Genomic DNA, 26724 nt, shown 5'->3' on the forward strand with positions numbered 1-26724 from the left:
CTTGGCTACTCAGGAGGCTGAGATCTAAGGATCATTGTTCATAGCCAGCTTGAGCAAGAAAGTCTGTTAGACTCTTACTTCCAAATAATCAGCAAAAAGCTGAAGTGGAGCTGTGGCTTAAGTGGCAGAGTGCCAGCCTTGAGTTCAATCCCCAGGACTGGCACCAAAAAAAAATCTCTCTCCACCCACTTCCACCATTACATTATTTTTCAAAAAATGAAAGCTTGAGCTTTTTTTTGTTTGTTTTTTTGTTTGTTGTTGTTTTTGGCCAGTGCTTGAGATCAAATCCGGGGTGTTGTGCACACTAGGCACTCTACTATTGAGTCCCAAAAATCTTGTTAATGTAGTGGCAAGGACATTTGGGAAATTTAGACAGGGGAGAAAGCATAATTAAAGAAAAATGGAACACTGATTCACTGATTAAATAGTTTTAATGACACTTCAAAAGGTAAGAGCCATGATGTTTCTTCCATCTAACTAGAATTGCCATTTTAGTAGCAAATACTCATTCAGTAGTATCACACTGGGTCCATTTGGATCCACTCACTGATTCTTTCAAGTTCTGAATATACAGTATTTGCAGCAGTGAGTAAACATGCCCCAAAGTTCAATAATATCACAGAGGGCTCTAAACTACTAAATACCAGGTGTTGGATGAGAGTGAAAAGGTTAACCCTTGTTTAGGGAAGGGGTTGCCATAAGAAAATGTTATCATTTACAGATAAGTTTGTTTCTATCATTAAAGCAACTCTGGTACATTTATAAAGAGCTATTATTTTCTTTTCACAGGAAGTAATTTAGGTTAAACCAATGACCTCCTGTTGGTTTTTTTTTTTTTTTGGTTGTTTTTCTTTCTGTCTTTTTTTTTTTTTTTTTTAATTTCTGATTGTTTAAAACTACCTGAAGGATCTTTGGCCGTTTAGTCAATAACAAGATGGTTTGAAGAAAAAAATAAATATCATATACAAATAAGTATAACTAGCATTCAAGTCTGTTGCACCTGTGTGTTGTAGTGAAGCCTGTATGCATTTGGTGTGTGCAAGAATTCACACTTGTAGGAAACAGAGAGAGGGCAGGATGGCATCATCACCTTCTATTGCACATTTAACATAAGACAGCACTTTCAACTGAGTCTTGGACCCCTGGGGGACAGTGAACTCACAGCTTCTCCCCTGCACGAAGCATGCTGGCGGTGCAGGCTAGAACAGTCCCTCTGTTGGTGTGGGTGATCCTAGATGTCCTCCTCCAGCTCCCTATCAGGAGATACTATGGGAGTGCAAGTGGGCAGGCCTTTGCCCAGCATAGGTTAAGTCAGCCACACCAAAAACAAAGGCAATCTGGAAAGTTCAATTAAGGCAGTTAAAAAAAAAATCCATTTCAATGGTCTTAATTTGGCTGTGCAAAACAGGATGCCTTAGTTTGCGTAACAATATCCACAGTTAAAACTGTAGGTTCGTACTGAGGGTAGTCAGTCTGAAATCAAACTTCCAGGTATTGAACAGGCTTTTAAATCCATTTGAATTGCTGAGTTGGAAAGAAAAAGGCATTTTGGGTATGGTGATGCTTTTTTTTTCTGAACACCCCTTCTCCCCCCTAGGAGTAACTTTCATTTTCATTCCACTTTGTAATCCACTGTTTTTTTTCAAGGTTATCATTGTATTTCTCATCTTTGATCTCTCGCTCTTCTTTCCGGATCCTTACAGCATGGTATCGGGGGACACTATCATCGTACCTAGAGCGTTTAAAGAATCCGCACTGGAGGAGAGAGAAACAGACACCAATTAACTCATCTGGGGGAAAAAAAAAGCTCTACATTAGGAAGTGCTCTAAATTTGGAATGTTTAAGTATTCTGTTTGGCTAGAGTACCTTTGGACTAAAGGGGAAAACTAATTGGTTAAAAAGACCTAACAGCAGGGGGAATAAACAAAAGAGGAGAAAAGCTGTAAAACTGGAAGGAAGGGAAGTCCAATTTCACGCTTTTTTACATTTTATAACAATGTTAGCTACCAACTTTTAACTAACAATTTAAGAATTTGTCAAACAATGCTTCCATTAAGAAAAAAGTCCCTACATTAGAGATAAAATTTTCAGGTCATTCTATGAACAACAACAAAATCTTTTTAGACATAGGATTTCACTATGCAACCCAAGCTGGCCAGGAACTCACAATCCTCCTGTTACATCTTCCCAACGCTAGGATTATAGGTGTATATTGCTAGTCTTATTCAGTTTAAGAAAAAAAGCACAAATAAAAAATGGCTTTATGGGGGCTGGGAAGGTGGCTCAGTGGTAGAGCGCTTGCCTTGCATGCCTGAGGCCCTGGGTTCAATTCCTCAGCACCACATAAGCAAAAAGAAAAAAGCCAGAAGTGGCGCTGTGGCTCAAGTGGTAGAGTGTTAGCCTTGAGCTGAAGAGCTGAGGGACAGCGCCCAGGCCCAGAGTTCAGGCCCCACGACCGGACCCAAAAAATTTTTTAAAAAAATGGCTTTATGCCCCTTCGGTACACATTATCATGTCATTAGCTAGAAGGTCCTTCCTTAGCATTGTCTAGATTGTGCTTAAGTTAGACTGTTTCATTAAGAAACCACAAAGTAATTGTGTCCGGAAATGAAAATTGAGGACTCAAGGAAGGTATTGCTATACTGAATTTTGGAATAGTTTCTGATTTCTCTCCTTTTGCAAAAAGGAAAAAGACAATATTTACATTCAAATTGCAAATGAATCTGTACCTTATCCACTGTTTTAAAAATGCAATCTGATCCAAAGTTTAATTTGAAAATATGCCTGAAAATTTTTATCAGGTTGAATTTTTTTCATGAATAAGGAATTTTTAAAGGAGTTTTCATGTTAAAAATGCAACTTGAAATAAAAAGAAGATTCTTAGAATGGATGGTTAATGTGTTATGTGACAACAGGAACAGAACATTTATGGTGAAAAATGTTATGATACAAAAATATCATGGGTGGGAGCCAGTGGCTCATGCCTATAACCCTAGTTACTCAGGAGGCTGAGATCTGAGGATCAGATTCTAAGCCAGCTGGTGCAGGAAAGTCCATGAGACTCTTATCTCCAATAAACCACTCAGAAAACTGGAAATGGTACTGTGGCTCAAGTGGTAGAGCGCTCGCCTTGAGCTGAATAAGTAACTGAGGGGCAGTACCCAGGCCCAGAGTTCAAGATCCATGACTGACAAAAAAGAACAAATAAAATAAAAAGAAATAAAAATATCATGAAGTCAGGCAAAAATAATGTTTCTAGTTATTACTAAATTAATAGGCTAAATGAACTAAGATGTTTTGTGCTAAGCTATTTCTACGTACACTCATTTGTTATTCTGTGCAATACGCCAGGGTACTTATTCATTACAAAATATGTTGACTGCTGCCTGCCCCATTTTAAAAAAGGAGGAAATAAAGGGTGAACCCTAAAGCCAAAATTGCATATTGAGGTTCATCATGGCCATGCCATGAAAGGGAACTACATGCGCACAAACATGGAAAAAGGAAACACCAACAATTCATGTTTCCAGATTCACAAATCGGAGAAGCAAAACATGAATTCAAAATCAACTGAGACCCAAGGCAGAGAAAAGTCTGTGGAATGATGAAAAATGGTCAAACTCCATTACAACACAGTGAAATAAAAACTGTTCAAAACAAGTTTTCAAACTAGAATTTTGTAGACTGTAGGTTGCTTTAAAATGCAGACCATGTCCTAGAGTAGGAGATGGTGCATCACACTGATGATCATTCTTTGTTGTAATGGTCTTTGACCTAAAGGAGATATGCAGAGAAAGAACACTGCATGCTAAGCTGGCATAAAACAATTTCAGAGCAACTGTAAAAAAAAAAAAGCATTTGAAGCCTGCCCCACCACTTTTTAAATAGCAAGGAAAACAAAAATAAGAAAGCCTCTTCATCAAGAGAAACCTAATGTTTCTAGCATGCAAAAGGTTAATCAGCCAGTCAACACAAGCTTCTATTTCTGGGAAATTCCAAAATGAACAAGAAATCTGGTATGACTTCTCATGCATCTTTGAAATTCCAAGTGGGATGCTCCATCCTGGACTACTGGAAAGGTCTAAAGCCTCCTTTTGTGTGTACAAATATGGAGAGTTTCTTCACTGATGTGGGTCAACTTAAATAAGAACACATTAACTCACCTGTGTTGATTCTTTTGTGCATTAAAAAAACAAACTTTGTGCTTTCAAGTGAAATAAATAAAATAAACAAATCCAAGCAAGGCAAGCCAGTGTGGACATTTGGAAACATCTGTTAATGGGACACACACAGCAAGCTATTGCTCTTAGAAGTTAGCCACCACAACCATAGCAGGTCCCACAGCTAGCGATTATAAAACATTGATCAATTACCAATTACAGAAGTAGATCAATACTATGCATCAGAAGTAAGCCTCTCTTTATCAGACGGCTGAGCATGGATCTCAGCCTTGTGATATGTGGCATCATAATGATCTTTCTTATTTCTCTTGAAGAAACCACACTACAAAGAAGCAAGGTATTTAGTCAATTTTACAGTTTGGAGGATAAAAGCTAAACAAAAGTACAACTGAGGTTTTAGCCTGTTTCCTATTTACAATTCATTTACAGAAACCATTTTTTTTGTGTGTATGGGTGCCAGTATGGAGGCTTGAATTCAGAGCCTTGAGCTCTCACTTGGCTTTTTTCACTTAAAGCTGGCACATTACCACTTGAGTCATGCTTCCAGCGTTTTGCTGGTTAATTGGAGGTAAGGGTCTAACAGACCTTTCTGCCCAGACCGGCTTTGAATCCTGATCCTCAGATCTCAGCCTCCTAAGTAGCTAGGGTAACAGGGGTGAGCTACCAGTGCTAGTGACATAAACCATTTTTGATCAACTGGAAGTGAGCAGCCACAGCACTATGTTACAATGTGACAGCATTCAGCACCTTCTGCCACCACAAGTTTTCTAGTAAAGCATTTGTATGGATGTTAGTACCTGACTTACTGACTTTTCTATTTGTAGTAGAAATTCTCAGTTCTTTCTAAAAGGGAAATGCATGTACATCTAATTGTGGCTTTAGATGCTTTCGTCTTGCATGAGAATAAAGACTAAAAAAAGGCAAAAGAGTGACTTTTGTAGTCTGCTGAGACAAAGGCTAGAAAATAAATAAATTCTCTAGAATTTAGCACAAGTGCAAATAAAATACAGATATACTATATTATCCTGCTTTTTAGGGTAAATCACAATACAAATTTGAATATACCATCATGATAGAACCCTATGTTCCTTAGGTTAAGTCACTCTAAATGAGTGTATAAGTCTAATTCTACTTTCTATTATCATTTCCTTCATTCAACAATAAAGGCCTTAAAAAAAACTTTCATCTAGTTCATAAGGCCTTGGTAATTAGTGTCTTTTAAGATATAACTTGGGTCAAATAAATCTTTTGCTGGGTACTGGTGGCTCATGCCTGTAATCCTAGCTACTCAGGAGGCTGAGATCTGAGGATCTCAGTTCAAAGCCAGCCTGGACAGGAAAGTCCATGAGACTCTTATCTCCAATTAACCACCAGAAAACCAGAAGTGGCGCTGTGGCTCAAGAGGTAGAGTGCTCACTGTGAGCTGAAAAGCTGAGGACAGCACCCAAGCCCAGAGTTCAAGCCCTGCGACTGATGAAAAAATAAAAATAAAATAAAATAAATCTCTCCTGGAAAATTCTGCTTCCTAGTTTGGTAATTGCTTAGGGTAAAAATCTAGATGCAGATGCACAAGATGGTAGCTACTAGCTATACATGGCATGGCTATTGAAATTTAGATTACATTGTCATACCTCCACTGCACTAGCAATATTACAAGTGCTCAGTTGCCACAGGTGACTGTAAGCTACCAATTATACTGGAACATTCTCATCATTACAGGACATACTGGGCAGCATTGAACCAGACTATCTATCCTGATATTTATTTGTGAGTTTTAAGGTAATACATACTAAACACAATAATAAATGCAAGTATTAGGCAGGAAGAATAATGAACCAGAAACCAAGAGTTCTGATCTTCCTTCTGATTTATAACATTCTTAATATCCCTACACATGAGCATCTTCATGTAAAAAACATTAAAGTGAACAGATCAACCTGGAGGACTTTTCTTTTATCTTCAAAGGAAATTCTAGACAAAAGCCAGTATTTGTGGCAGATTAAAATCAGAACTCCTCTGGTTAAGGAAGAAATCTCTATCTTAGCTTAGTTGCTACCAAGGTGCATGTACAAAACTCAATTTAAAGACCACTGAACTAGAATTCTTCTTTCCATCCATTCTTTTTGCCCTAACAATCTTCTCTGACCCTAAACTTCCTAAAAATGATTCAGTTTAAGAAATAATATACAGTAGTTTTAAGGCTTACTTTCATATGAGAATTATCAATATTATCTGATATTTTAGAGTCTCCTTAAAAAGAAGGATAGAGTTTCAAAATACTCAATGAGATCATCTAGTCCAATCTACCATTGAACAGCTGAGGCAGACCAGAGACCCAAGATTATATTATAGCTTGGGCTTTTTCTTAACTTTCTGTTATGTCTCCCTTGAGGCCAGAGACTGACAATAAGATCTGCTCTGGGAAAAAAAAAAAAACAAAAAAACACTGTCCTTGTAACCTCTTCCAGAGAATATAAAACCATCCTCAAACGCTAAATCCCTTAATTAACTTTTCTTCAGTAAATAATCTTCAGAGCAACTCCTATAGTGTCCTCCTGTGTTTGAGAGAACATTAGAAAATTATCTCAATCTGACACAAGGAAATTACTTGGAAGAATAAAGCAAAAACAAACAATGTTCAAAATATGGAAGTAAAAATATCCTTGAAGCCTTGTCTAATATACTCTTAGACCCAAGGAAAGGAAAAGGATGGGTTGATCCTAGGAAACTATTAGTTCAACCCTAACCCTTTTGATCGGATGTGTTTTGGATTCCAGATACTTTGGCATTTTTGGAAGTATTATGCTGTACACATATGCTACTGTAATTTTTTTTAAAAAAGCTAACATTTCTGCAGTGAAATTGAGTAAAATATGAACTATAAGTCACTTTTCTTTACATCATATTAGATTTTGCTGTCAAAAAGGTCATTGTAAACTTTCAATCTCCAGGGCTATTCTGGAATTACAGATAAGGAACTTCAGATTTCACTTACTTACTGGAAATGTGTAAAACCTTCAAGTTTGTAAACTTTGGCAACAGAAGTGTATAACAATCTCAGATATATTTTTTCATAATGCAAACTGTTTACAGGTGAGAAGCAGGGAGAAGACATTAAACTATGTTTAGTTAGAAGGCTAAATGTTAATAAGGAACATCATATTGCGCCCAGACCTCCCTCATATTTGATATAGGCTATGATGATGCACTTGAGATGGAGTTAATCATTTCATTTCATGCTTTCAATTTCCTAATTTCCTTGCAAGTGTAACAAGCCAATAGTTGCCACAAATATTTCTTCACAGAAAATTAGCAGGAATATAAATTTAGATTAAATCTCATACTCAACAATTTGGCTTAGATCCAAGACTTTGCTCTTAGATGAAGAAAGTACTAAGGCAGTAAAATTTAAATTTGTCATTTGCCAAACATGCCAATTATATTCAAAAGATACTAAAATTTATTCACTTAAGAAATTCTTCTGTAAAATAAAATATACTTAAATACAAATTATTATTGTAAATTTGTCTCAAATTTGCTGTATGTTGAAAAACTTTGCTGTATGTTGGGGAAAAGAAAACAATGAAAAAGAAAAGAAAAACATACTGCCAGGGTTAACACATTTTTAAAGCATGAAATCAAATTCCTATCAAGGAACTCAAATGTCAGATATAACTCACCTTCCATAGTAAAAATACTAACAAAGCAAGCATCAAAATCCCAGCAAGAATAGACAGCAGGATGATCCACCAAGCTATTCCTGAATACTGAGCTGCAGTCTTTGAGGGAAACACAGTCACACGAACCTAAAGGGCATAGTTAGAAAGGAGATCATCATAAACGGGAATATGAGTTGACACTGAGAATCCACAGTTCTATTTCTACTTCTGAACATACTCTGGACAAAGCCTATGGATGATGCAACTTTCTCCTGGGGGATCCTTTCTCATAATGAGGTATTCCCTGAAAGTCTTTCCCTATAATGTGGAAAAAGTTGGATTATATTCTGACAAACTTTTTTTTTTTTTTAGTCGGTTGTGGGGCTTAAACTCTGGGCCTGGGCACTGCCTGAGCCCTTCATTCAGCTCAAGGTGAGTGCTCTACCACTTGAGCCACAGTGCCACTTCTGGTTTTTGGGTGGATAACTGGATATGAGTATCACTGACTTTCATGCCCAGGCTGGTTTTGAACCGCAATCCTCGGTCTCAGCTTCCTGAGTAGCTAGGATTACAGGCGTGAGCCACTGGGCCCGGCTCTGACAAACTAATTTTTGCAGACTTACCTTAAAATTTTTTTTTTAACAACTAAGATAGAGAAAAGTAGGTAATGAACTATCATATAGTCATCATCCTATTTCAACATTTTTTTTTTGGGGGGGGGTCAGTCGTGGGGCTTGAACTCTGGGCCTGGGCACTGTCCCTGAGCTCTTCAGCTCAAGGTGAGTGCTCTACCACTTGAGCCACAGCGCCACTTCCAGGTTTTCGAGTGGTTTATTGGAGAGAAGAGTCTCATGGACTTTTCTGCCTGGGCTGGCTTTGAACTGTGATCCTCAGATCCCAGCCTCCTCAGTAGCTAGGATTACAGGTGTGAGCCACCGACGCCTGGCTACCTATTTCAACAATTATCAATTAACGTTCAATCATGTTTCAACTATAAAAGTTGGTATTGTTTTACTTTTATTTTTTTCTGCTGCTAACATTGAACCTAGAGCCAGAACCTGCTAGGTGTCTACCACTGAGTTATATATATATATATATATATATATATATATATATATATACATATATATATATATATATACACACATACATACACACACACACACATATATATGTATATATCTCCTTTTGAGAAAAAAAAAACTTCAGTTTTCAATAACAGAGAGCAAAAAGCCGGTCTATCTACAATTAGTTTACATATCTCAAACTTCAAAGATGTTATTAAAAACATAAAAATAATGATGAAGCTGCATGATGGGTAGATACTATTTTAATCTTTTCTTGGATACTACCCTAAACACCCATACACAATTAAATTAATTGACACGGCTCAGTGTCATGTTCTACAAAATACATATGGACAAACTAGACCCTGGATTCATTTGGAGGCCCCAGAGTGGCTTATGGCTCACTACTCCTTGTCTCCCCATCTCTAGACATAAGCCAGATTAAAACTAAAACCCCCTTTCCTTGAGATTATTTGGTCCAGCATAAGATTATCTATAACAAGGAGGAAAGAAGAGATAAATCATGAGACAAATGAAGAAGCAACCTAGTTATATGGCTGATAAGATGACTGTAATCAACAATGACTTCCGTTTATTCTAGGTGGCAATCTCACTTAGCCTTGCTTTCCTATTAGCTACTACAAGGAAGGCATTGGTGATCCCTGGAGCTAGATGGAGCAGGATAGGAAAAGCTATCATCATTTGTAAAAATAAGTTCTGAAGCTGGGTGCTGATGGCTCAAGTCTATAATCCTAGCTACTTAGGAGGCTGAGATCTGACGATCATGGTTTGAAGCCAGCCCAGGCAGGAAAGTTTGTGAGATTCTTATCTCCAATTAACTACTCAAAAAACAGAAGTGGAGCTGTGGCTCAAAGTGGTAGTGTAGCTTTGAGCAAAAGGAGCTCAGGGACAGTACCCAGGTCCAGAGTTCTAGTCAATACAGAGGTGGAGACTGGTCTATGACAAGGAATCAACCTTATTGCAATCACATGGTAATCCATTTCTTTTTAAATGGCTGATTATAGGAGAAACCACAAACATAAATGGCTGCTACTCATCAGCCTTGAACAAGGTTTTGATTTTACACAATACAGGGTGAGGGGTAGGTGGGAATCCAGCAGAATCTCTCAGCCTCAGGTATATATACCATTTAAAACAGAACTGGTAATTTTATTAGACACTGTAAAAATAACTCACTGGGCATCAGAGGTTGAAGACTCAAGTCAGGGGCTAGACTAGCTTCACATATACAGGTCAGCTATTCTGGGAATCAGGAAGGCAAGAGCCAATGAACAAGACTATTGTTTGTTTACTTAGACTGCCAACTGAAGTTTTTTTTTTTTTTTTGGTCTGGCACAAAAGCCATTCTTCAGTTGGGATTGGGAGGAAGAGAGGAGAAGTAGGATCAGGTCAGGGGAGACCAACTGGGTGGACTACAACCCCCAGATCTCTGAGAAGCCTGTATCATTCTGACATAGCAACTGTTATTAATGAATAATGACAGTTTAAGGGGAGTAGAAACATGCAGTTTCAGAATTCCAAAGATAATATTTTGGTTTTACTAAAATTTAGTCATTTCTTATGGGGTGACCTACATCTGTGAACCTCATGAATCATTGTGCTCATAAGAGAAAAAGGGCTTAAACTCTCACCAGTGAGTGGGCAGTGCAGAGACCAGATTAGCTTGCCAACTGTCAAGACACTTCCACATGACTTACACCTGGTGAACTGATTTTCATATGTCTTTTACAAAACTACTTATTAAAGAGATCAGCCACTCCTATGAGTCTTTTAAAAGTACATGTCTCAGTTGGCACTGGTGGCTCATGGCTGTAATACTATCTACTCAGGAGACTGAGATCTGAAGATAATGGTTTGAAGCCAGCCAGGCACGAAAGTCCCCATGAGACTCTTATTTCCAGTTAACCACTCAAACACTGGAAGTGGAGCTGGGCTCAAAGTGGCAGAGAGCTAGTCTTGAACAAAAATTGCTTAGAGACAGTGCCTAGACCCTGAGTTCAAGCACCCCAACCAACAAAATAAAATTAAAGTACACATCTCAAGCTCTAGAACTAGGAAGAAAAACTTCATTTCCTCGAAGAATGGAGTATTTATTTTTACTGATCACATTTCCTTTTATCTTTAGGAGCCAAGAAACTTGAGTATTATCTACCTGCTTCCTAAGGAATGAAGTAAACAAACAGCAAATGATCCCTCTTTCCTTCCGTGGCTTAATCCAACCACAAACATGAAATACTTGACACTATCTTATTCAACTTTGCTTCTACCATCTAGTATAGGTAAGTTACCCATACATTCCTCATAGTTGTTTGTTAACAGCACAGATTAAATTTAATTGATGTTATTATAAACAGCTTGCCTGAAGCAATTGTATAAGACTATGGTCTTACTTAGTCAAAATGGTGTCTTAAGTTAAAAGTGCCTATGTATGTTTGTGTGTGTGCACATACATGTGCACTTGTACCCATGCGCCAGTTCTGGGGCTTAAACTCACCCTTGTATACTGTCCCTTTGTACTTTTACTCAAGGCTAGTACTCTACCACTTGAGTCACAGCTCTACTTTTAGCTTTTTGGGGTGGTTACTGACGATAAGAGCCTCATGGACTTTCCTGCTTATTAGGCTGGCTCAAACTGAGATCCTCAGATCTCAGCCTCCTGAAAAGCTAGGATTACAGGTACAAGCGTAGCTGGCCACTCCTCCCCACTTTTTAGGAGCTCTTGAAATTGGGTAACAAAAAGATATTTCTTACATTTTTAAAGCAGGATAAGATTAAACTAAAACAGGTTCAAGACTGCATTACATAACATTTTTCCTTCCATCTCCAAAGAAAATCATCTTCAGACCGGAAAAGAGAAATGGAACTACCAATTAAGGTGTAACTATATCCCCATAATGAGGGAGTAAAAAAAAAAAAAAAAAAAGGCATCCTGACACTTGAATTAAGATCAAATCTTTAAGCCTAGAAAAACTACACTTTAAAATACTCAAGGAAAAATGAAGGCAGGATATCTAAGCTATTGTATCTCAGAAATCACAGAAAATGGAGGAGGTAGTAGAACACTAGAGATAAGAAAATGTCTTTACTTTCAAGAGAAATAAGTTCTAGATATGAGACCAACCTACCTATTATTAAACAAAGTATAATTTCTTAGCCTTTTGGCTAAGATCAAGTGTAGTAAACAAAGTAAGATTGAACAGGAACTTAACTTCTCATTTGTTTGTTTATTTATTTACTTATTTGCTGGTCGAGGAGCCTGAACTCTGGGCCTGGGCACTGTCCCTCAGCTCTTCAACTCAAGGCTAGTGCTCTACCACTTGAGCCACAGTGCCACTTCTGGCTGTTTTTGCTTATGTGGTGCTGAGGAAACGAACCCAGGGCCTCATACATGCAAGGCAAGCACTGTACCACTGAACCACCTTCCCAGCCCCTTGACTTCTCATTTGGAAGCATTCATTCTACAAGTTCTAAGAACTTGGACAAAGCTAGCAGAAGCAAAGTTAGCAAGATACTGAATTAAAAATAAAATTCAAATAAAAGGGCTAGGGGCAGCTAGTAGTACAGCATTTGCCTAGTACCAAAGTACCAGGTTCAATCTCCAGTATTGGAGGGAAAAAATTTAACAGCAGTAATAACACCGTTTGTTTCTCCAGTCTCTTCTTCAAGAACAATCTCATTCCCAATTCCCAATTATGTTATGTAATCATTTTACCCCAGGATCCTGATGTAGACTCCTACAAGAAATCCCCACTAGTGGTTTGCCACAAAGATCAGCCTCATGTCTGATCTCATAGTTTTACTTGGATGAAGACAGAGCTTGCTTCTCAGTTTTAAACAAGACTAAGTTTGCAATGATAGAAAGTTAGAAAACAAACGATCAAGATTCAAAATTATAAACGGAGACATTGGGCCTAAAGCAAACACCCTGTAAGATACTAACACATTTAAGGGTATACATTTACATTTTTTCATATTGCTCAAGAAGATGGAGAGTAAACACAGCTTGACAATATATTCTGATGAAGCCACCTGGGAGTTACAGTAGAGTACAACACAAAAATAGCAGCTGCTGCAAATTCTATCAATAAAGCTCAGGCAACATTTGTTTAACATTTTAGGCTAGTGCTGAGATGCTGCAAGACAAAGGCCCAAGGTGAGCTGAACTGGGTGGCATACATCTCTGCCACCTGTCCAGGTGGGATCACACTGCCCAACAAAGGCTAGCCAAGAACATATGTGGCATCTCTCTCAACAGAATCAGCCAAGATGTGTCCTAAGTGATATGATAATTTCCTTCAATCACTGAAAAGCCAGATATACGGCCAAAGAAAGAACTGATTCTAGACTTGTTCCAAGGGTCAGAGACTCATTTTACAAATTTCCTTTCTAGATTTACATAGAGCTTTTCTTTTTTCTTTTTCTTTAAAAGATAACTGCATCTGGCTATACAGAGCACAAGCATTCCAAGAGTGGTTGTAGTATCAGGGCTGGCTTGTGCCTTGTGTTTCTTTAAGCTACATCTCCTCTCCAGCCCCCGCCTCCCACACTCAGTTTTCCACTGAGCTAACAACTCATCAACTATAGATTTTACTTCAGGCTTACTTTAGGGCTTATTTCTTTTAATTACTCTAATAAAATCCAACGTTTAAGACATTTATCCAGGATTCTAAAGAGCAGGACCTCAGGCAGGGGGATGGGATAGAGGAAGAGGCCTTTTTCTGAGCCCTGAGCCTGCTGGAAGCCAAGAACCTGTCACCTGAGTGCCTGCATGGGGCAACTTGATATTCTCTGCAGCATTGGTCACATCAATGGAAGCCCGCACAAGAATGTCCAAGTAGTTGAGTTTAGAATATTCCTGTGGGAGACAATGAGCAGATTAGTCAAATGACAAATGAGTTAGGCAATGATCCCAAGGGACAGTTTCACGGCAGAGCCACACCTCTAAAAATGTGCTGTTCCATAACCTTGATCGCAGAACAAGAGAGGCCTTGCTGTCCAGCCCACGCAGTGGGCACCTGATGTTCACGCATCTTGCATTCACGCTGCAATTCTAGAGACAGGGAAATTGGCTATCAGAATCACCCTATCAAGATGTCCCTTCCCTTGCCATCTCTGTCATGTGGGCACAGTCCAGAAATGTACTCACCAGGGTCTGGTATTTTCTTTCAGCAAATAAAGAAAATTTTCTGCTCTCATCTATCTGTTTTTCAGCAATTGCCCGTTTCTTTCTTGAGGTGTGAGATTCCTGAAAAGGAATTTATCACAATAGTTCTTTTTTTTGGTCAGCTGTGGGGCTTGAACTCTGGGCCTGGGCGCTGTCCTTCAGCTCTACCACTTGAGCTACAGCGCCACTTCCGGTTTTCTGGTGGTTTATTGGAGATAGGAGTCTCACGGTCTCTCCTGCCCGGGCTGGCTTTGAACCGCGATCCTCAGATCTCCGCCTCCTGAGTAGCTAGGATTACAGGCGTGAGCCACCAGCGCCAGGCTCTATCACAATAGTTCTACTTTATGTCACTCTTTGGCATTATCAAATAAGTCTCATCTCATACAACTCCAAAATTACATAATCAATAATTAATATCAATCCCCCTCTCACCACCAAAAACAGAAATAACTCAAGTGTAAAACCAGTTAAGTGTCAGGACAACTCTAACTTCTGGTCACTCATTAGACTGTTTTGAGTAGTTCAACTATGACCTTGACTCTCAGAAAAAGAAAGAGGCTTCCTTTGGCTTCTCTAAACTGTGAGCAAATGGCACCACTGTGACCAGGGTCAGCTTTTCTCCATGGTGCCCATCTCAGGATCTAACTTATGGTAGACAGTCAGCAGGTATGGAATGACTACATGATATTGAAGAACAGAAAGAGATGCTAATCAGAGAAAAGGATTGCAAACTAAGCCACGAGAACTTTCTTCTTTATACAAGTCGTGTCCCTTCTTGGTAATTCACCAAAAGTGGTTCAGATTTGGGTTCTTTGGACAATTTTAGATTTTTTTTTTCTTGTTTTAAAAATTAACTTACTAATATTTTTTTGTTATCTTTAAGTAGTTGTACAAAGGGGTTTCAACTCAACATGTCAATTTAATCAGTGTCACCTCTCCCATCTTTCTCCTCTACATTTCAAATTGTTGCCTTCCAATTATGAACACCATACTAATCATACCTAATTATCTCAAAATAAAATAGACAGGCCATGATAATGCAAATATTCATCAATCTAGAACGTAAACAAGCCAATGACTTAAGTGCGGAGCAGTATAGACTTAAGAGGGGCAGGAATTTAAATACAGAATCATCTGCTCTTAATAGCTGAGCAACTCCAAGAAAGTTACTTAATGTCCTCACCTATGATGATGGGAATAATACCTCATAAGACTACTGAGAGAATGAGAAAATGTAAGCAACATGCATAGTAGAGCATCAGAGTTAATAAATATCTGATGAATATTTACTATTAAAAGTAAGAATAAAGTCGGTGCTTATGGCTCATGCCTATAATCCTTGCTCCTCAGGAGATTGAGATGTGAGGACTGAGGTTCAGAACCAGCCTGGGCAGGAAAGTCTGTGAGATTCTTACCTCCAATTAACTACTAGAAAATGGGAAATAGACCTGTGGCTCAAAGTGGTGGAGCACTAGTCTTGAGCAAAAAAGCTCAGGGATTGTACCGAGGCTCTGAGTTCAAGCCCCACAACCCACCAAAAAAAAAAAAAAAGAATGAGCTGGATGGTTCATACCTATAACCCTAGCTACTCAGGAGGCTGAGATACAAGGATTGGAGTTTGAAGTCAGCCAGGGCAGGAAAGTCTGTGTGACTCTTTATCTCCAATTAACCAGAAAAAAGCTGGAAGTGGAACTGTGGCTCATAAACAGAAAGAGAGAAGTGGGCGCTGTGGCTCAAGTGGTAGAGCAATAGCCTTGAGCAAAAAAAGCTCAGGGACAGCACCCAGATCCTGAGTTCAAGCCCCAGGAGGGACACACACACTCACACACACTCACACTGATTCCATTTACTTGTGCAATAAACACATGCTAATAAAATGACAGAATATTTTAGTTTTTGCAATTTATAGGCATAGTTCAATAAAATAAATTTACTTTGTAAAAAACATGTATACCCTTGAGTACATTTCATCATCGAATGATGATGTATCTACTTGACATCACTCTCAAGGTCACCTGGTAAGGTATATGTATCTTTTTTTTTTTTGTCAGTCGTGAAGTTTGAACTCTGGGCCTGGGCACTGTCCCTCAGCGATTCAGCTCAACGCTAGTGCTCTACCACTTGAGTCACAGCGCCCACTTCTCTCTTTTTCTGTGTATGTGGTGCTAAGGAATTGAACCCAGGGCCTCACGCATGCTAGGCAAGCACTCTACCACTGAGCCACCTTCCCTAATCCTATACATATAATGCCTTTATCATGATCCAATTTAGAGTTAATACTGGCTGGCTAGCTCCTAGAAGCACATACCAGTCTTCCTTATACAGTTGATTGGGCCATAAAACTTTCAGAAAAGGTCGGGCTGGGAAGGTGGCTCAGTGGTAGAGCGCTTGCCTTGCATGCCTGAGGCCCTGGGTTCGATTCCTCAGCACCACATAAGCAAAGAGAAAAAAAAGCCGGAAGTGGCACTCAAGTGGTAGAGCACTAGCCTTGAGCTGAAGAGCTGAGGGACAGCGCCCAGGCCTAGAGTTCAGGCCCCACGACCGGACCCCCCCCCCCCAAAAAAAAAAAACAACAACTTTCAGAAAAGGTCATTTGTCTGAATAAGCCCTTAGTGACTGTATGTACCCTATGTACCATAATGGTCAGTTATGCCTCAACTATGTTAGAATGCTAGTTTCCTAGCAGAAGCATGATTTCCCTTCAAAGGTCAGCCTCTCTTGTTTACATTTATAGAGAGTTTAGAAAACTCCCAACATACCTTTAGATTCAGGAGGTTTATTTCCTTTTGTGGCTCGCAAACTATCTTTTCCAATCCTTTGGATTCTACTTTCACCAAATACAGCAACCATTTGCCATTGCTGATTTCTTTAGGCCACTGAATATTCAAGGTTGCTGTGCCAAGGTTTTTAAGAGGCTTACCTAAATTAATTACCTGTTAGAAAATAATACACATTATCTCAATGTAATCTTTGTAACATAAAATCAAATGAAGATCAATGCTTATTGTCAAGATTAAAAAAAAAACAAAACAGAAACACCATCCTACAATAACAAGATAGGCTCCAAAAATGGACTAGGATAGAGTATTCAAAACAGTGATTTGTGCTTAAAGAATCCTGCCAGAAAAAAAAAAAATGACAAAGAGAATGATTGCTAATATTATCCAGGAATAAGTGTTGTATATAACAGTCTTAGCAACACAGATATACTTCATGATCTGAACAAACTCAGATAATAGTCCTGTGTACATTTGTGAATTGCTCTGTATAATGGTTAATGACATCAACTTGATTGGATTGAGAAGCACCAAGGAAATTAGTAAAGCACACCTCTAGAAGGACATTTGTTTAGAAGGAGATTCCAGAAAGGATTAGCTGGGAGTTGGGAATGGAGAAAAAGGAGACGCTAAGTGTGGGCAACACAATCCCATAGGCTAGGGCCCCAATGGAATAAAGAGAGAAAAAGGAAGCTGGGTGCTTATGGCTCATGCCTGTAATCCTAGCTACTCAGGAGGCTGAGATCTAAGGATCGTGGTTCAAATCCAGCCAGGGCAGGAAAATCTGTGAGACTCTTTAATTAACCACCAGAAAACTGGAAGCAGCACTGTGGCTCAAAGTGTAAAGTGCTAGCCTTGAGCAAAAGAGCTCAGGGACAGTGCCTAGGCCCTGAAATCAAGCCTCATAACTGACAAAAAGTAAACAAAAAAAGGGAGAGAGAGAGCGGGAGGGAATGGGAGGAGGAGAGAAAGAGGGAGGGAAGGAGGGGGAGAGAGGGAGGGAGAAAGGAAGGGAGGGAAAGAGGGAGGAAAAGGGAGAGGGAGAGAAGGAAAGAGGGGAAAAGAGGGGGGAGAGAGAGAGTGGGTGAGAGAGAGAGGGGGGGGAGAGGGAGAGGGAGTTAGAGAGAGTTAGCTCAGTGCTGGCCTTCCCCCCACTAGCCTGTCCACCATGAGGTGACTCCCCACATGCTTCTACACCATCACCATGATTCTGTTCAAGGGACCTTAGTGTGAAACCGAGCCAATGTAAATCTTTCTTCCCTTAAGATTGCTTATGTCAAGTATTTTGGTCATCACTACACAAAAGTAACTAATACTATAACCACCTGTTTGGCAGAGGACAGAGCCTAGGCCAAGCAAAGCACTCACAAACTGCTTCTGGGAAGCCCTTCTACTGGAAAACAAAGCTGCCTTTGTCCTCTTCTGCCTGGGAGAGACTTTGGGGAAAGCTATGTGACAGCCATCCACCTGAGAATGATAGCTGAGAATACAGACAATTCCTGTAACAGGAGCCAACATAAAGAAATGGGGAGGACTGTTGCAGAACTCACAGACTTCTTGTCCCTCCAGATCTGCACAGAGGCCACGACCACCCACTTCATTGACTCAGCTGTTCTAAGTGATACCAGAGGAGAACTCTGCCTAGTCATCCTACTAGAGGCCTGTTGATGCCATTTCACATGTTCATCTCAACATTCACTATACTCTCAGGAAGGTGATTTGCATGAGCAGATCGAGCTCCACACATGAATTATGGGAGGACTTCACACTCATGTTTATGCTCATTCAGTTGGGCACAGTCACTGTGATCACTTTCTTTGAAATGACCCAGAGCCCATCATGAGCCTTCTTTATTGTATACCACCTCTACATTCACTATCACAAATGTGCTGGCCATCTGGGGCTCCCACTTATAATCCTAGCTACTCAGGAGGCTGAGATCTGAGGATGACAGTTTGAAGTAAGCTTAGGCATAAAAGTCTGTTTGATTTTCATCTCAAATTAAGCACTAAAAAGCTGGAAAGAGGAGCTGTGGCTCAAATGGTAGAGTACCAAGAAACAAACAAGAAAAATACACAAAATGAAAAAGGGAAACAAACAGTACTCTTTCAACCATGACCATTAAGAAAGATAACCTTATAATAGAGGAAGAAAGAAATTACTCCTTCTAAAGTCAAATAGAAATTACTTTGAGACCGACTTTTCTTTGTTTGATAGAATCTGGGGGAAGCAATCAAGTGCTACTTTGTCTCTGTACCATATATACATTAAAACACTAATAAACTGTACTAGATTTTTAAGTAAAAACTTCATGCAGAGTGACACTTGTTTTTCACTCCAATAAAAACAAATATAAAGTTTTTAATGTAGACCAGCATGTCACTTAAAATCTGGCAAACTTATTTCTAACTGAATATTAATGTACAATGCTTATAATCACTTATTTATTAAACTTACCAGTTCCAGACTCCACCTAAATTATCTTACCTTCTGGTACTTGAAAAAGATTCAACTCACCCTGAATTCATATTCAATTAAGCTCCCCACTTCATCTTCGGATTTCATAGCTTGTTCACCCACAACTGAACCTCCAAAATACACCTGGGAAGGTTTAGCAACTCTGTTAAATTAAAAAAACACCAGGTTTTAGTGAGGATTGTAAATGGTTCTTTCAAACATTGATTTGTTATGCTAAACATAAACACTTACCCAGAGACCGATAAAAGCAGTTCAATAACCACTTTTGCTTTCGCTGTAATTGGAGCCAAATTATCTTGATTGCTTGTTCTGAAAATGAAAAGGAAACAATAGAGTTTTATTTTAACAGTCAGTTTTCTCATTACAATTACACTCCTTTTAGGAGTTAGATCAGTGCCAATTCATTGACTGCCAGGGTTTTCGTGAAATAATTCTGAATGGGAAGGTTGGAAAAACTCTTACGTTTCCAACTTCAGGTTAATGTCCAGGTCTGTGGTGTCAAAGGTGACCTCAGTTGTACTTAAAATCAAATAAAAGGTAACCTAAAAAAAAATAATAGAAATAGCTGTTAATATAGGGCCAAGCATATGGACATGGTCCTGGCGTTCAATGCAGTGAAACATGGTTGGTATGGGATGAGATCACCTACACTGGAATTCCTTTTAAAAGGGTTTCCGAGTTCACAGTCCGCTTGGGAACCATTCTGGTTGGCAACGCAACTCAGCTGTTTCTCCTATAGCAGAAAAAGGTATTAGGTCACCATCCACTTGTGTGCCATGTAGTGTTCGGTTTGCCCTACCCAGTGCTCTCCAAAAATACTTACAGGGAAAGCCCTCAGTTCTCGGTATGCAGAGTAAGTCAATGTGTCCGGAAATGTCGCAACTAGTTTAGCCTCGTGGGCGTCATCTCCATCTTTTTGGGGAGCTCTTGGATTGGAAGGGCTGTTTGTCACTGTTATTTCCAAAGCAATATCCTTCTGATCTTTTAGAACTAGTTCTGGTATGCCTTTTTGACTATTAAAAAGTAATGACAAAGAGAGAAACAGAGAGAGAGAAAAGTCCTCAATACATTCTCTGTAATCTTGGCTTAACCACAAGCCACCTCAAAGCCAGAGTCATTGTTGCTAGTGCTACAGAGAAATTCTTACATTGGAAGGTAAGAAAATTTGTCCTGATTTCCTTCTCGGGTACAAAATTTATATTCTAGTTTAAGGTTGCTGTTACAAACATTGTCATCTCCACATCCCTCTTTTAAGAAGTGTACCTGTAGGAAAACAAAAGCAGAAAGGAATCTAAAGAGGTTTCCATATAGCCCATTTCCTCAGGTAAGTCAGAGTTCATGTTCCAACATGCTTTGCCCTACCTATTTGCCCTGCACTCTCCTTTATCAGATGCTTTCATTAGGGTCAAGGCAACTAGTTGCAAAAGAATGTGAGCCTTAAAACCACAGAGAATCTGAGTTCTGAACATAGCTCTGCCATTTGCTGAGCTGTGTGATTCCAGACATATCTCTTTTTTTTTTTTTTTTTTTGTCGGTCGTGGGGCTTGAACTCTGGGCCTGGGCGCTGTCCCTCAGCTCTTCAGCTCAAGGCGAGCGCTCTACCACTTGAGCTACAGCGCCACTTCCGGTTTTCTGGTGGTTTATTGGAGATAGGAGTCTCACGGTCTCTCCTGCCCGGGCTGGCTTTGAACCGCGATCCTCAGATCTCAGCCTCCTGAGTAGCTAGGATTACAGGCGTGAGCCACCGGCGCCCGGCCAGACATATCTCTTAAGTTTCACCGTAGTTACATAAGAATACCGCCATTCTACTTTAAACAATTAACTGTAATAATACCAATAACCTTGATGCTAATACTTGTGTGTGTGTGTGTGTGTGTGTGTGTGTGTGTGTGTGTGTGTGTGTGTGTGTGTGCGTGCGTGCGCGTGCTCGTGTGCGCAATAGTTCTGGGGATTAAACTCAGGGCCTGGGCACTATCCCTGAACTGTTTTGCTCAAGGCTAGTAGTGCACTAACTGAACCAGAGCTCCACTTCCAGCTTCTCAGTGGTTAACTGGACATAAAGTCTCACATATTTTCTTGTCTAGGTTGGCTTCGAATCATGATCCTCCTATCTCAGCCTCCTGAGATAGCTAGGATTAGAGAAGTAAGCCTTTGGTGCCTGGCAATTAATATATTTTGTCCTTTAATCCTCCCAGTGAACCTCTGAGTACATACCATTATTATGAGTCTCATTGTATTGTATGAGTCTTATTATTATGAATCTGTTTTCCCAACTAGGAAAACAAAGCTTCCAGTTAGAAAAGCAAATGACAGGGAGCATTTAGCATGATGTTCAATAATGTAATGGATCATCACACTGCTGGGTCGGAATATGGTTTCCTGCTTTTTTTAACCTGGCTCTGGAGCTGACAATGTGTATAATAAATACTGATAACATAGTATTAACATCAAAGACCACAAGTATACAACAGTATAAAAACTCCATTTGGTTACAAAAACAACTGACAAAGTATAGAAAAAGAGGCCGGGGCAGGGAGGGGTTGGGTAATAGTTTGTTGGGCATTGATGCTAGCACCAAAATAATACTACTAGATCAATATGTTACAACTCCCAGACTAACCTGCATCTCACCATCATGAACCGTGGGGAAGAGTCCCCATCTCACGTGAGGTACCCAGCAAGCCATGTGATGTAATTTTTTTCTTCCTAAGATGACCTAGGCTGCATTAGGCACTAAATGACTATTCACTGCTAATGTTTTTTTTTTTTGCTAATCTATTTTTGTGTTGCAAAATTTCATATTCCTTCATTAATGTTCTAATGACATTTTTTTCCTGCATTTAAATTTTTTTAAATTTATTTTTGGTGCTAATACTGGGGCTTAAACTTAGGACCTCATGCTTTTGCTTGGCATTTCCACTCAAGGTTGGTGCTTTTTTAATTGAGCCACACCTCCACTTCCAAAGTTTTGCTGGTTAAATGAAAATAAGAATCTGGCAGATTTATCTCCCCAAGCAGGCTTCAAACTGTGATCCTCAGATCTTAGCTTCCTGAATAGCTAGAATTAGTTACAGGTGTGAGCTACCAGGACCCAGCTACTGTGTGTGTGTGTGTGTGTGTGTGTGTGTGCGTGCGTGCGTGCGTGCACGCGCGTGTGCGCGTGCTGGGGCTTGAATTCAAGGCCATACATTCTTGCTTGGCTTTGTCACTCAAGACTGGCACTCTACCACTTGAGCCACCTCTCATTTCATTGTTCTTATTGGTGAAATACAATATATTTTTCTTTCTATACATAGGATAAACAATATGAGAATATAAGCTTTGCCACTTATAGTTCCAATTAACTTATAGTGTCCAAAAATAAGACAAAATACTCCCTTGGCCCCAACCTGTTTTTCATAGGTTTCTATGTTCAATGCTAATTTGCAAAGAAGGTCCTCTCCGTCCAATTTTACATACCTTGAAAAATGCTAATAACAAGGCGTGGTCTTTAAAGTAAATCACTAGTTCTACTATTTTTGGGAGACATTTGATTTAGCATTAGAATACAACAAAAACTTGGGTAAAAGCTGTCCGGATGACTTACGTCTGTATGGACCGTCTTGGGCTCATTGGAGTTCAGGATGGGAAGAACCTCTGGTAGGGAATTCACACGCCGGCGAGAGTTGGGCTCCTGAATCTCCACAGAAGCAGTTATGGGGATGGGACGTAATTTGTCTCTGATGTTTTCCTACAAAGTGTGTAGTGACACAACTAAGTTCATTCCAAATGCAACTGGGGGCTCCAAGAGGATGACCATGCATTGATTAATGTGATGCTTAAACAAGTATGATTGAATATGAATCATTAAACAGCTGAAGGCCTGAACTCACCTGCAGCCAGAGGGTTTCCTCCATGCAAGTGCGCTGCTTCTGCCTGTTCAGAGTGAGCTCCTGTGTGTACTTGGGCTCAGAGGCCTGGCGTCGAAACTGAACTCGTGATGACAGCCCTGACTTTCTTCTTTCTTTTTCAGCTTCCAATGTGCCCAAAATTGCTAGATAGAATGAACAAAACCCTATTGACTTATAATATACTCATGCACCATGCAGCTACAAGCATGTCGAGCTCCTTTTGAAATACTTGCATTCCCTTCTGCCCTTGTTTCATTCCTATTTCTCAGTAAGAGCCTTTGGATAATTTGTGATACGTTGAATTAAACTGTTCTTTCCTTCCCCTAGCTTCCGACAGCATTGTAAAGGTAAATTTTCACTGGGCCACCTGGGGGAGCTCCAGAATAAGCCAAAACTTGCAGCAGCTAATAATCAGTTTCTGGTTGAATTTCAGGAAACCACAGAGGACTAAAGACAACTAAAGACAACATCTGACACTCCCTCAGGACCTGCTTCCTTCAGTCTATATTTCAGTGACCTTCTGAGTATGGCTTTTGCTACATGAAAGAGTCTCTGAGAGCAAGGCACTGGTGGCTGATGCCTGTAATCCTAACTATTCCAAAGGCTGAGCTCTGAGTAAGGATCCTAATTCAAAGCTAGCTTGGGCAGATAAATCCAAGAGCCTCTTATCTTCAATTAACCAGCAAAAAGCCAGAAGCAGAACTGTGGCTCAAGTGGTACCACGCGAGTCTTGAGCAAAACAGCTAAGAGACAGCTCCCAGTCTCTGCGTTCAAAACCCAGTACCAGTGTGCATGTAAACACACATACATACACACACACACACACACACACACACACACACACACACACACACACACACACACACACACACAAATGGTCAATAATTTTCTGTTTAGAAGTTAGCAAGCACATGTGTTTCATGATAATAAAGCTGAAGTTTGCAACCTGCCAGTCTAGAACAGCAGCCTGCTCTTGATTACCTCTACTAATGGAGCGTGGAGGCCAGCCAGGATTTGGATTATCAAAATCTCATTTCTGGACTTCAGAATGCATTCTTCGTCGGGTCACTGGATATAGCTACTAACTATGTTTTCCAGGGCCAATACTTAAATTACTTACATTCATTAGGTACTCACTAACCATCAGAAGGGAAAGCAAACCAAACCTGTGCCAAGGCCCAGAGATGGCAGCCTCAAGAAAAAAAAAAAAATCCACTTCAGAAAATAAACAGCCTATTCCCAATATTTGCATTAAGGTTGGAGTAAATTTTCAAAAAAAATAAAAAAGGGCATCTATTTGAATACCTTCTTCATCTTTGCAAGAGAAGAAAAGGAGACCCAAGGTCATTACAGTAAGGGATGGAGGTACCAGCATCTCTTATTGCAAACAAAGCTGACTGCTCTACACTGCCACTTAGACAGCAAGTCTCCTGTGCCTCTCTCCTTTCTCACCTTTCTGGCTAACCCTCCTCTTCCTTTAACTCTCAATCTCCCTTCTGACCACTTCTCCCAAGAAACCTGCCCTATTGCATCACCCAGGACTATTCTGTCTCCCATTCTCCAATCACACTGCGTTGTGATTGCTGACTCTTCTAGTATGGGGCCATGCTGAGGCCAAGAACCAAATGAGCTTGTTCACTGCCACAGTCCCAACCACTACTAACACCAGAGAGAAATACAATATGTAAATACATGAGCAAAAGCTGGGTAACTAACTCTAGAATAACAGACACAGACACACACACACACACCACACACCACACACACATATACAGAGGATGTAACATTCTTGACAGCTATTTAAGACCAAAATTCAGAATCACCATCAGTTTCAATAGTAATTTCTGTGTCTATCTGAAGAATTCTTAAATGTCACAGCTGCCAGATGGAATGCTCCCCATTTTAGGCCTTCTGTAACCTTTTATCATCCATTTATCAGTGACCTGCTAACTTCACAATGAGCGAGACAAAGGCTCACATATTGAGTGCCTCCATAGCCAAAGTATGGGAGGGTATGGATGCATTAAAACCGTTTATCTACCAAACCCACAGTAACCTTCTACAACCTCCCAGACAACTCACATCCTCTTGAAATCCTCGCAAGCCACTTCTGTTGACCTTCTGAGGGCCAGGCCAAGTAGAATACTCATTAAGGCTCAATTATAAATATCTGTACGTAGGAATGCTACATTTGAGGGCTGCCATTTTAAAATATTCTGGCCAAACAATACGCTCACATTTTGGGATAGTGGAAGAAGATTCTAGATGTATTAACTTAGGCAGCTCTATGGAAGCCCTTTTATTTCATTTAGAAGTTCTCAGCACCACAGAAGTAGAAGTAATGAAAGCAAGTGTTCTGTCTTAAAGAGGAAAAGTTCCATCCATCATAGGTCAGCAACAAACACTTAGCTAATGGAACAGTTATAGACTATAAAAGCAATGTACGTAGCATCTAGTGTTGTATGAAAGCTAGGATAAACTCTGTAATTTCTCTTATATCGAAGTTAATGTGAAGGAAAGAGTGTTCTGATGAGATTTCACATTGATAATCAAATAATCTACAGTGGTTTAAAAGAGAAATGGCAGTCAGCCGACACTGGTGACTCACACCTATAACCCTAGTTATTCAGGAGGCTGAGATATGAAGATCACAATTTGAAGCCAGCCTGGGCAGGAAAGTATATGAGACTCTTACCTCCAATTAACTACCAAATAGCCAGAATGGATCTATGGCTCAAGTGGTAGGGACAGCACCCAGATGCTGAGTTCAAGCCCCATTACCAGCACACGCACACACAGACACACATACACACACATGCGCACACACACACACACACACAGCAGGTAGAATAATAGAATATAAACATTTTCTCATTCCTTCTCTGTACCTGAGAACCACAGCTTTCTTCCCGTCTTTCTATTCCATTACAAACACAGGTAGAGGCCTGTGATCCAAGAGGCAGGGTAAGTTACTACATTTGGGTAAAATAGCACAAGTGATAATAAAAGCATGAGATCCTGAGAAAATTGTAGTATAGGTCTTTGTCATTAAAAGCCACATAGCAAAATGCCAGCTGCATGAAAAAGCAAAGTGAAAAACCACAGCATCTGTGAACAAGGTCATGATACAACCACATCAGAAATGCTTTGTGCAGATCTGCAGAGACCAGACAGAAAGAATCTGCCCAGCAGACAGGAGGAAATTAAGAAACCACTCAAGAACAGCTTAAAATTTGTAAAGATGAAGACCAATTGGGCCTTAGAATGTGAAAACTTTAAAAATAATAACAATAGCTGGGCTGTGGCTGTAGCTACTCAGGAGGCTGAGATCTGAGGATCGTGGTTTTAAGCCAGGCTGAGAAGGAAAGTCTGTGAGATTCTTATCTCCAATAAACTACTCAGAAAGTGGCGCTGGGCTCAAGTGGTAGAGTGCTAGCCTTGAGCACAAAGAGGCTCTGGGACAGTGCACAGATCCTGAGTTCAAGC

General features: G+C 39.9%; 1 protein-coding gene and 1 non-coding gene across 3 annotated transcripts in view; one reads left to right on the forward strand and one right to left on the reverse strand.

Annotated features, from left to right (window-relative positions):
* Positions 1-412: 412 nt before the first annotated feature.
* Positions 413-26724, reverse strand: part of Itga6 (integrin subunit alpha 6) — a 91172-nt gene continuing 64860 nt past the window's right edge. The window contains exons 12-26 of one of the 2 annotated variants that reach the window (XM_042694108.1): positions 23221-23381; positions 22935-23078; positions 20496-20611; positions 20172-20361; positions 19998-20081; positions 19811-19890; positions 19580-19657; positions 19388-19490; positions 16853-17026; positions 14076-14174; positions 13869-13979; positions 13686-13784; positions 7863-7988; positions 4375-4504; positions 1667-1755 (exon numbers count right to left, since the gene is read on the reverse strand). In XM_042694108.1, coding sequence (XP_042550042.1) covers positions 4397-4504; positions 7863-7988; positions 13686-13784; positions 13869-13979; positions 14076-14174; positions 16853-17026; positions 19388-19490; positions 19580-19657; positions 19811-19890; positions 19998-20081; positions 20172-20361; positions 20496-20611; positions 22935-23078; positions 23221-23381 — 1673 coding nt within the window. In that variant the 3' untranslated portion in view covers positions 1667-1755; positions 4375-4396. Of the gene's footprint in view, positions 1756-4374; positions 4505-7862; positions 7989-13685; positions 13785-13868; positions 13980-14075; positions 14175-16852; positions 17027-19387; positions 19491-19579; positions 19658-19810; positions 19891-19997; positions 20082-20171; positions 20362-20495; positions 20612-22934; positions 23079-23220; positions 23382-26724 lie in introns of both variants that reach the window. The other variant, XM_042694107.1, reaches the window with a different exon arrangement.
* LOC122120154 lies at positions 12072-12258 on the forward strand. Its single transcript, XR_006149674.1, has one exon. It is a non-coding gene; the product is annotated as a U2 spliceosomal RNA (small nuclear RNA).

This window comes from Dipodomys spectabilis, unplaced genomic scaffold (genome assembly GCF_019054845.1).
Source record: "Dipodomys spectabilis isolate Male_0828 unplaced genomic scaffold, ASM1905484v1 ptg000174l, whole genome shotgun sequence".
NCBI classification, from domain to species: Eukaryota; Metazoa; Chordata; class Mammalia; order Rodentia; family Heteromyidae; genus Dipodomys; species Dipodomys spectabilis.